Below are 10,953 nucleotides of genomic sequence, written 5' to 3' on the forward strand. Positions count from 1 at the left end.
GAGGGCCACAATGGGTTCTTAAACTGGACCGGAGGGCTGGAACAAAAGCATGGATGGAGTGTTTGTGTGAACTAATATAAATTCAAAGTAAACATCATTACATAAAAGGGTACGGTCTTTTTTAGTTTTAGTTTTATTCATTTCAAACGGGCGGGATCCGGCCCACGGACTGTAGTTTGCCCACGGCTGGACTAGCCTGTCTTCATTCTCTACCTTCAAAGTCACAGTTAATCTAAGTGGCCATGAGAGATGCTGCCTAGCTGAGATGGGATCAGATCCCATAGTTGCCAGCCTTACAGTGAGAAGCAGTCCAGGCTGTCAACACAGCCTTTTTGGTTTAAGTATCTATCTGCAGAGTATTCCTCCTGCCTGAGCTGCTGGGCCCAAGTGAGGGAGTGGTGACTTCTGGCTCGTGTGTGTTCAAAGAGTGAAGTCCGGGAAGGGCGGTGTTCATAGGCGGTATAGACAACCAAGCAGTTGGCATGGCCATGTTTGGTTATAATCTTTGGTCTTTATAAGAAATTCAGAGTAAATGGGAACTTATGAGGAGCCTAGCCTCTCTGTTTACTACATGTGAGTCAAGCATCTGTTGGAGGATATCTGCTGACCCTCCCAGCATTAGTCCAGCACCTTTGTACAGATGTCAGCTTTGGGGCTTCCATGTGGAGGGCCAAGTACTTCCACCCGAGGACCCTCTTTGCTCCCTGCCCGAGACCCGTGAGAGAGGCAAGGACTCCAGAAGTTGTGACTTTCCTTTCCAGGTGATTGTGTCCAGGGGGGGCCGCTTTCTGGAAGCCCCAGTCTCAGGGAACCAGCAGCTGTCTAATGATGGGATGTTGGTGATCTTAGCAGCCGGAGACAGGGGCTTATATGAGGACTGCAGCAGCTGCTTCCAGGCAATGGGGAAGACCTCCTTCTTTCTAGGTAACATACCTGCCCACCTGTTGGGCCACATTCCCCCTAGACTGCACTGATGACATCAATTCCACATGGCCTTTCAGCCTGGGGCCCCTGTGGGAAGGTTTTCTTTGATTTGCACAGTCAGTGCCTGGAAGGAGGAAGAACCAGAGGGTCAGAGCCAGTTCTTTCAGGGGCAGGTGAATGGGGTCTTCCCTGGTTGTAGAGGTGGGTCTGAGCAGGGATGAGGGGGATAGAAAGTCCCTGCCTGTCGAATTCTTGGGAAGTGACCATGATTCTTTGCCCTGGGCAGGTGAGGTTGGCAATGCAGCCAAAATGATGCTGATTGTGAACATGGTCCAGGGGAGCTTCATGGCAACTATTGCTGAGGGGTTGACCCTGGCCCAAGTGACAGGCCAGTCCCAGCAGACATTCTTGGACATTCTCAATCAAGGACAATTGGCCAGCATCTTTCTGGACCAGAAGTGCCAAAGTAAGTTGTCATAGGCCTCTCTTCTTGCTTTTTTTTATTATTATTAGAGCTGAGAAACTGGGTAAGGCCACTGTCACAACAGTCTCTTCAGGGCCTCATTAGGTATGAAAGATGCACCCTCTCCATATCCCCAGGTAGTGAGGGTCCAGAGACATGGCAGATAGGATTTGGGGGTACAGGCTGGAAACTTGTATCTTGGGTGTCTGAGGGGACAAGAAATGCTATGTGTTGAACCCTGGTGGTACTTGCAGGTAGTTTCTTATTTAGGGTCCTACAAATTGTTCTGATAAGTGGCTTTCTCTCCTCAGATATTCTGCAAGGAAACTTTAAACCTGATTTCTACCTGAAATACATTCAGAAGGATCTTCGCTTAGCCATTGCGCTGGGCGATGCCGTCAACCATCCAACTCCTATGGCAGCTGCAGCCAATGAGGTAACTAACTGCAAGAGCCAGTGGCACAAGTCCCAACACCCTTCCCTTTGTTTTTCTTGTTACTCCTCCATTCTACTTACTTTTGCTTTTCTTTGCTGTCTGGTCTAATCTCTCAGGGTGAAATGTTAGGTCATTGATTTTAGACCTGCCTTTTCTAAAAGCTCCATTAAAAACTAGACACTTCCTTCTGAGCTGCGCTTGCTTCTCTTGTGATTCCTTCTTTGACCTGTGGATTACTTTAAATTTTATCAAATATTTAGGGTTTTCCTAATTGTCTAGTGGTTATTGATTTGTAATGGATCTCCTTTGCAGCCAAAGACTGCACTATATGATTTTTAGCTCATTAAATTTATTCAGACTTGTTTTGTTTTGTAGCCCAATAGTTGTTGCTGGGTGTGCCATGTGCACTTAATAAGACTGTTCTGCAGTTGCTGGGTGCTGTGTTCCACAAATATCAGTTTGGTCAAGATGGTTGTTAGTGTTTTTCTGATCATCTTTACTGATGTTTCTTCTCCTTCTTTCTGTCACTGAGAGAAAGAGAGTAAAATCTCCCCACTATAATCATGGTATTATCTGTTTCTTTAATTCTGTCCATTTTGCTTAATGCCTTTGAAACTTGTTTATTGTGTTTTCCTGATGAATTTGCCCTTTCATTATTATTATGAAACTAGAGGCCCGGTGCACAAAATTCATGCACTCGGGGGGTTCCTCAGCCTGGCCTGCACCCTCTTCCAGTCTGGGAGCCCGCGGGGATGTCCAACTGATGGCTTAGGCCCGCTTGGGAGCGGGCCTAAGCCGTCAGACATCCTTAGTGCTGCCATGGAGACAGGAGATGCTCCCACCACTGCCGCTGCACTCACCAGCCATGAGCCTGGCTTCTGGCTGAGTGGCACTCCCACAGTGGCATTCTCACTCCCTCCTGCGTTGAGTGTCTGCCCCCTGGTGGTCAGTGTGCATCATAGTGACCTGTCGTTCTGCCTTTTGGTCTATTATTTGCACATTAGCCTCTTATTATATAGGATGTCTCTCAGTCTTTGTCTTGAAATCTATTGTCTGATTTTAATATCACTACTACAGCCTTCTCATTCTTACTGTTTTCATGATATATCTTTTTCCATCCATTTACTTTCAGTCTGTGCCTTTAAATTGTATCTTTTGTAGACAGTCTATAATTGGGGCTTACATTTTTATCCATTCTGACAATATCTGCCTATTAATTAGAGTGTTTAATCATTAACACTTTTTGAATGACATTTATTAAGCACCTACACATGTACTTATTGAAAACAGTTGTTTAGAAGTTCAGCTTTCTTATCTCAACCTGATAGAAACATAATCTTAAAAAACAGCTGGCCCTAGCTGGTTTGGCTCAGTGGATAGAGCATTGGCCTGTGGACTGAAGGGTCCCGGGTTCAATTCCGGTCAAGGGCACATGCCCGATTGCTGGCTCGATCCCCAGTAGGGGGCGTGCAGAAGGTAGGCAATCAATGATTACTTCTCATCATTGATGTTTCTATCTCTCTCTCCCTCTCCCCTCCTATCTGAAATCAATAAAAATATATATTTTTAAAAACAGCTGAAAGGTGGTGGGTTCCATTCCCAGTCATTTATTGTAGAAGCTGTAGCTTCAGATGTTATAAGCTGATACACATTTTCATTTAAGTTAAATACTTACAGGTCTCAAGTGGCTTATTCCAGCAAAAAAATAGCATACTGCTCTTTTCAGACCTGTCTTTTCATAGTTTATAATCTTCTGTTCCTAAATTCTATATCTTCTGTTCTCCCTTGCCTGAATATCTCAAAGTACTTACTTCACTCTTTTTTGGTTTGTTTTGTTAATCCTCGCGTGAGGATATTTTTCCATGGATTTTTAATGAGAGTAGAAGGGAGAGGGAGAGACAGAGACATCAGTGTGAGAGAGACACATCAGTTAGTTGCCTCCTCACGCTCCTGACGGGCTGGGGATGCAACCGAGATACATATCCTTGACCAGAATCGAACTCACGACCCTTCAGTCTTCAGGCCAGCACTCTATCCACTGAGCCAAACTGGCTACCAGGGCTATTTCACTCTTTTAAGTTGCAGTACAATTTCATGTTTCTCCTGTTTGTTTCAACTGTGGGTTCTCTCTTGGCAGTAGATTCCGCATGTATTTTATCAATTTTTTATTGATAAGCTTATCTTTAACAAAGGGTTTTGTGTGTGGTTTGTGTTGGCAACACTTCTCTATGAGGTGATTTCTGACTTGCCTTCACCCTCCTTCATTAGCTTGGAAATAAACATATTAGTTAATTTCTCAATTGAGCATGGCACTTTCTGAAAATTTGTTTGGATAGTGTGACTTTAAGCTCCCTGCTGATTGGATCTTAAAGTTAAATAGTCCTTTAACATTTGATCTGTCTTGAAGTCTGTTGTGTGGTTAAATTCAAAGCTACCAAACATTTGATTGCTGTTTCTCCCTTCTGGCTTTTGTTTGTTCCTCCTTTCTTGCCTTTTTTTTGGGAGGGGGAAGAGAAAGAGAGAGAAACATCAATGTGATAGAGACACATCAATTGGTTGCCTCCCGCATGCACCTCGACCAGGGCTGGGCATCAAACCTGTAACCCAGGATTATACTCTAACCACAAGCCACACTGGCCAGGCCTGCCTTGCCTTCTTTTATGTTATTTGAATACATTTTTAGAATTTCATATTAGATATCTATTGGCTTTTTAATGAGGCATAATTTTTCTTCTATCTTTGCTCTAGGACTTGCAATATGCACTTACCTTCACAGCCTACTTAGAGTTAATATTTACCAAAAACAGATTGATTTACCTCTCTGTCCCTCACCCTTTAAGGCAGGATTTCTCAATGTAGGTACTATTGATATTTTGTTGTAGGAACTGTCCTGTGCATTACAGGATGTTAACAGCATCTCTGTCCTCTACTCACTAGATACTAGCAGCACCCCCATCCATAGAAAATAAATCCAGGCATTACCAAAATCCCCAGGCTGAGAACGCCTGCTTTAAGTTACAGATGTCCTATGTGTTATATCTTTCTTTCTTTTAATTGTGTTTTTTTTCCTGTATTTATTTATTTATTTAAATCTTTATTGTTGAGAGTATTGCAGATGTACCCCTTTTTTGTTCCCTGCACCTGGTTCCTGCCTCTCCCAGGCCTTCACCACTCTATTGCCTGTGTCCATAGGAAATGCATATAAGTTCTTTGGTTAATCTCTTTCTGCACTCCCCACCCCACTTCCCTCTGAGACTTTTCAGTCTGTTCCGTGTTCCCATGCCTCTGTTTCTATTTTATTCATCAGTTTATTTTGTTAGATTCCTTGTTCGTTATTTTCTTTTTTAGATTAAATTGTTGATAGATAATGTATTTATTGGCATTTTATTGTTAACATTTTTTATCCTTTTTTATTCTTCCTAAAGAAAACGCTTCAACATTTCATGTAATGCTGGTTTGGTGGTGATGAACTCCTTTTGCTTTTTCTTGTCTCTGAAGCTCTTTATTTGACTTTCAATTCTAAATGAGAGCTTTGCTGGGTAGAGTAATCTTAGTTGTAGGTCCTTGCTATTCATTACTTTGACTATTTCTTGCCACTCCCTTCTGGCCTGCAAAATTTCTGTTGAGATAACAACTGACAGTCATATGGGCATTCCCTTGTATGTAACTAACTGCTTTTCTCTTGCTGCTTTTAAGATTCTCTCTTTGTCTTTAATGTTTGGCATTTTAATTATGATGTGTCTTGGTGTGGGTCTCTTTGGGTTCCTCTTATTTAGGACTCTGTGCATCCTAGATTTATAAGTCTATTTCTTTCACCAGATAGGGGAAGTTTTCTGTCATTATTTCTTCAAATAGGTTTTCAATATCTTGCTCTCTCTCTCTTCTTCTTCTGCCACCTCCATAATGTGAATGTGGGTATGCTTGAAGTTGTCCCTGAGGCTCCTTACACTATCTTCACATTTTTGGATTCTTTTTTCTTTTTGCTCTTCTGATTGGGTGTTTTTTGCCTCCTCATATTCCAAATCATTGATTTGATTCTTAGAATACTCTACTCTACTGTTGAATCCCTATAAATTATTCTTTATTTCAGTTAGTGTATGCTTAATTTCTGACTGGTCCTTCTTCATGTCTTTGAAATTCTCTCTAAGACCCTTGAAAGTCTCACTAAATCCCTTGAAGCTCTCAGTAGATCCTTGAGCATCCTTATAATCATTGTTTTGAACTCTATATCTAGTAGTTAGTTTGCTTCCATTTCATTTAGTTCTTTTTCTGGAGATTTCTTCTCTACTTTCATTTGTGACATACTTCTTTGTGTCCACATTTTGGCTGCTTTCCTGTGTTTGTTTCTATATATTAGATAGAGCTGCTCTGTCTTCTGGAATTTGTAGTGGCCTTGTGTAGTAGGTGTCCTGTAAGGCCCAGTGGCTCACCTCCCCAGTCACGTGAGCTGGGCACTCAAGGTGCGCCCAGTGTAGGCTGTGTGCACAGTCTTGTTGTGATTGAGCCTTGATTGTTGTTGGTGTCACTGGGAGAAATTGACCTTCAGGCCAATTGGCTGTAAGGACTAGCTGCAGCTACAATGGAAGAGCTGCTGTGCAAGAGACACCCCTATGGAGCAGGACTTGCTTCAGTGGGGCTTTGGCGCTCACTGCATCTGCTACTTGAGTATGTCACTTGTAGATGTGTAGAGTTGTCTTCTGGTATGGTCTGAAGCTGACCACTGGGTACACTGGCTCTGAGGTCTCCTGAAAGGTGCAAAGTCAGCCACTGCCTGGGATGACCTGGGAGGAGATACAGAGCGATCTGGAGATGGTGGCTACTTGTGCTGGACTTGGAAGTGCCTAGGCCACACCAAGCTGTGAAGCAAGGCAGGCTACTGCTAGTACCTAGTTTGGGGCCTCTTATTGATAGGTATAGAGCATTCTGATGCCAGCTGATGCTTATTTGAGAGATTTTACAAAAATCTGAAGCCTGAACCAGGACAGGCCAGTCATATAGAAAAACTGCTACAAACAGCTTGGGTGGGGCTGCAAATGGGATGGGGCAGGGTCTCAGGGAATCAGCACTGTGGAGCGAACAGTGTAAGCCTGGCTGATGGAATCTCCTATTTGGCTGCCAGTCAGCTCTGTGATAGAGGAGGTCTCAGCATAGGAAGAATGACCCCTGTGAGCACCCCTGTCTGGGAGAAAGCCGCCCCTGAGTACTTGCTCCAATGCCAGACAATCCAGTTCCTCCCCATATGTCCCTGGATTCCTCCATGCCGCTGCCCCAGTGCTGGAGCTCAGAGGAAGAAGGTCCTATGTGTTCTATCTGCCTTTGTTTTAAACCCATAAGATAATGTTTAATTAGTCATATGTATTTTAAAGAAATTAAGAGAAAAATAATTTTATAATATTTCTTTTTTTTTTTTTTTTAAATATATTTTATTGATTTTTTACAGAGAGGAAGGGAGAGAGAGATAGAGAGTTAGAAACATCGATGAGAGAGAAACATCGACCAGCTGCCTCCTGCACATCTCCCACTGGGGATGTGCCCGCAACCCAGGTACATGCCCCTGACCGGAATCGAACCCGGGACCCTTCAGTCCACAGGCCGACGCTCTATCCACTGAGCCAAACCGGTTTCGGCTATAATATTTCTAATTACGATTTCCAGTGCTCGCCATTCTTTTCTGAAGAATTGAATTTCTCTCTGTTGTTATTTTCTTTTAGCTGGGAAAACTCGCTTTAGCATTTCCTGTAATGCAGGTCTGCTGGCAGCGAGTGGTTTTCTTTTATCTGAAAAGTCTTTAGCCTTCATTCTGAGTTGACAACTTCACCTGAGCTGTAATGGACAATTATGGTGGCTCCAAATGAATTGATCTTTCTATTTCTCCCTCTCTTCTCTGAAATCAATAAAAATATTTTTTTTAAATAATAAGACAAGTAAAAAAATAAATTAAAAAAATCCATCCAGCCATGTAAGGGAGGAAGTTTGGGTCCAACTGCATTTCCTCAGCATGGCTGTATGCGATACCACTGTTGTTGAACAATGGCTTTTTAATTATTTTCATACTTCTTTATATTCATCTAGTATCACCACGGCAATTGTTAATTGCCAAGCACCATACTAGGCTCTGGGGACAGGTTGGTGTACATTTTAATAGAAGGAGGAACAAAATAAGTACATACATATTTAAACAAATGAGAATTTCAGATGGTCAGAAATATGAATAAAATAGATCAGAGTAAGGGGATAGAAGTGACCAGGGTAAAGTGGTGCAGCCACTGCTTTAGATGAGGTGGTTAGGGAAGGCCTTTGGGAAGGAGCCAGCCTTGCTGAGGGAAGGGCATCCTATGCAGAGGAAAGGGCAAGAATAGTAGCCCAGAGAATAACATGGGAAGTCCTTGGAGGGTCATCATCAGGAAGAGACATGGTTATAATTGCTAACAACACTGAGCCCTCCCTCTGTGCCCGCACTCTGAACATTATACATCCCTCACTCCATTTAATCCTCCCCGTAACCCTAATACCTCCATGATATCAGAAAGCGGTGGCTGTGGCACTTTATCCAAGGTCAGACCAGTCATCAAAGGAGCCAGGATCACACCCAGACAGCCAGGACTCCAGAACATACCTATATAACCACATCTAGAACCACCTCCAGGAAGCAGATCCATGTCTTTAAGTCAGCTATATGGTCAGAGACTGAGCTCATCTCATTTTTTTCCAGGTGTACAAAAGAGCCAAGGCACTGGACCAGTCTGACAACGACATGTCTGCCGTGTACCGGGCCTACATACACTAAGACCCCACTCCCTCCCTCCCTCTGACCCCCTCTTCCTCACATGGGGTTGGGGTCCTGGGACTTCACTCTGGACCAGTCCACCTGTCTCCATCTCCTTTTATACAGACTTTGAGACTTGCCATCAGCACAGCACTACTCCTCCCCTGAAAGTCCTGGGAACCGGGGAGGTGTCAGCAGGATTGGCCTGTAGCAAAGCTCTTGAGCTGGGCACTGGCCCCTGAACCAGGTGGCTGTGTGTTCACACACACACACACACACACACACACACACACATATACACCCACACTGGCTCTTACTCCAGGATAGAAGCTGCCCGGAAACTGCTGCCTGGCTTTTTTCCCCTTCTTCCACGCTTGTCTTATCTCATACCCCTTCCAGTCGAGGAACTAGAATCAGCAATGAGAATTGGAAGCCTTCCTGCTTCCCTCAGAGCGAAGAGACTGTGGTCACATTCACGTTCCTGACTGGATCCCTTGCAGAGAGAGGCTCTGGGCCAAGATGAACTAGTACAGACTAAACAGAGGATCCTGTGGACCCTCCCAACCTCAGGTGACCAGCTGATGGGGTTTGTCATGTTTAAGCTGCCAACGTGCAACCAACTCTCCAGAAATGCCTTTGTGAACTGAAAAGAGATTGGCAAAGTCAAGTGAAGACAAGGCTCTGGCTTTCCAGGGAGAGCAGCAGTCAGCCTGTAGGTTGTCTCATGGAAGACTATCTCCTCACTGCTCTTCAGCACCCATCCTAGAAGTCGCCATCACTACGGAGTCCTGGGCTAGGATCAGACTTCTTGCTTTGGCGTAGGGGGCTCTCACTCCTCAACACGCTGTTTTAGTATTTAGATTTGCATTCCAGCCCTTGGGAAGGGGATCCTGAGGGCCACCAGTGAAGAGTGAGCGGGGGTGGGCTTTCTGTTTCCTTTATGCCACAGACTTCATATGGTCCTGAAGAGCCAATCCAACCCAGGTGCCCTCACAGTGGTCCCACTTTCTTCAGCCTGCCCCTGTACAAGTCCTCTGCATGCCCACCTCTCTCCATTCTCCTCCCTCTCCCCTTTTCCTCCCATGGAAGCAGAATTTCTTCCTCTCTCTGTCCCTTTGGCCCCGACCCAGCCTGACAAACGATGACCATTTCTTAGGCTCAGCTCTTGAACAGAATGAGTGTCTTCACTTCAGCCAGCAACTTGGTGGTCTTCGGTACTTCCAGGGTCCTGAGGTCTGTCAGGAGGGAAAAGGAGAACTGGGCTTGACTGAACCTGAACTAACTGACCCTCAGAGGTGGATCCAAGACATCCTTGAGGACCTAGTATATCTCCTTGGATAGGGGACCAGAGGGTGTTGGAATGTGGCAAAAGAACAAGGAGAAGTCATCTGAAGGTTGTCAATGTCTCCCTCTGCATGGGTTGGATTTTCAGAGTCACACTTTGCAGAAGGTCAGCATTTATAGTGAATATATAATTATATATAAAAAATGAGGTGGCCACACTGGTGTGGGTCCCTTCCCCTCACAACCTTGGCTCTTTTCCACTGATCAGAACCCAAGTTATGGGATCTCAGAAGACAGGAGAGGGCAGAGAAGATGCCTGTGGGTTTTGACACAGTTGATTTCACTGGGATTTTGAATTATTTTCTCTCTGAACACAAAGCCTGTTATAGTCCTAGCTGGACACTGGGGGGTGGGGGGCGGTTTGGGATTAGGGGAAGATGCTGTAATGAAACTGTTAGTCAATGTTGTCTTAATATTGTTGACAATTCTGTAAAGTTCCTTTTTATGAATATTTCTGTTTAAGCTATTTCACCTTTGTTTTGAAATCCTTCCCTTTTAAGGAAAAAATGTGACACTTGTGGAAAAGCTTGTAAGAAAGCCCCTCCTCCGTCCCCCTCCTTTTTTTCTTTAAATGACAAATCTGGTAATTAAGGTTGTGAATTTTTATTTTTGCTTTGTTTTTCATGAACATGTTTTTCAGAATAGGATTGTGTGATAATGTTTAAATGGCAAAAACAAATGATTTTGTGCAATTAACAAAAGGCTACTGCAAGCAGAATAAAACGTTTCTTGGTAACCCAACTGGGACTGATTACCTCGCCTGCGCCTAAACACTGTACCGCCCAGCCCTGGAGGGAGGAGGGCGGAGGCTAAGCCCTGGGCTTTTTCCTTAACCTGGACTCATGGACTAGGGTGGAAAGCAAGGCCCAGCTGGAGCCGGCTGCCCCGTCGGCCAATCGCCAGGCGCGGCGAGAGCCAGCCATTCCGCCGGCCAATAGAGCGCAAGTGGGTAAGGGCACCCTATCAGAGCCCGGGAGAGGCGGGACGAGAGCGCTGCAGCCGAAGAGCTGGCTTGGATGC

The 10,953-nt window shown here is 44.5% G+C and overlaps 1 protein-coding gene across 5 annotated transcripts in view; it reads left to right on the forward strand.

Annotated features, from left to right (window-relative positions):
• Positions 1 to 10,674, forward strand: part of GLYR1 (glyoxylate reductase 1 homolog) — a 50,000-nt gene extending 39,326 nt beyond the window's left edge. For all 5 annotated transcript variants that reach the window (XM_070413053.1, XM_070413054.1, XM_070413056.1 and 2 more), the window contains 4 exons: positions 762 to 924; positions 1,211 to 1,390; positions 1,699 to 1,823; positions 8,536 to 10,674. In XM_070413053.1, coding sequence (XP_070269154.1) covers positions 762 to 924; positions 1,211 to 1,390; positions 1,699 to 1,823; positions 8,536 to 8,610 — 543 coding nt within the window. In that variant the 3' untranslated portion in view covers positions 8,611 to 10,674. The remainder of the gene's footprint in view (positions 1 to 761; positions 925 to 1,210; positions 1,391 to 1,698; positions 1,824 to 8,535) is intronic.
• The last annotated feature ends 279 nt before the right edge of the window (positions 10,675 to 10,953 follow it).

Source organism: Myotis yumanensis, unplaced genomic scaffold, assembly GCF_028538775.1.
Source record: "Myotis yumanensis isolate MYYU_CA2020_CCGP unplaced genomic scaffold, mMyoYum1.0.hap1 SCAF_4, whole genome shotgun sequence".
NCBI classification, from domain to species: domain Eukaryota; kingdom Metazoa; phylum Chordata; class Mammalia; order Chiroptera; family Vespertilionidae; genus Myotis; species Myotis yumanensis.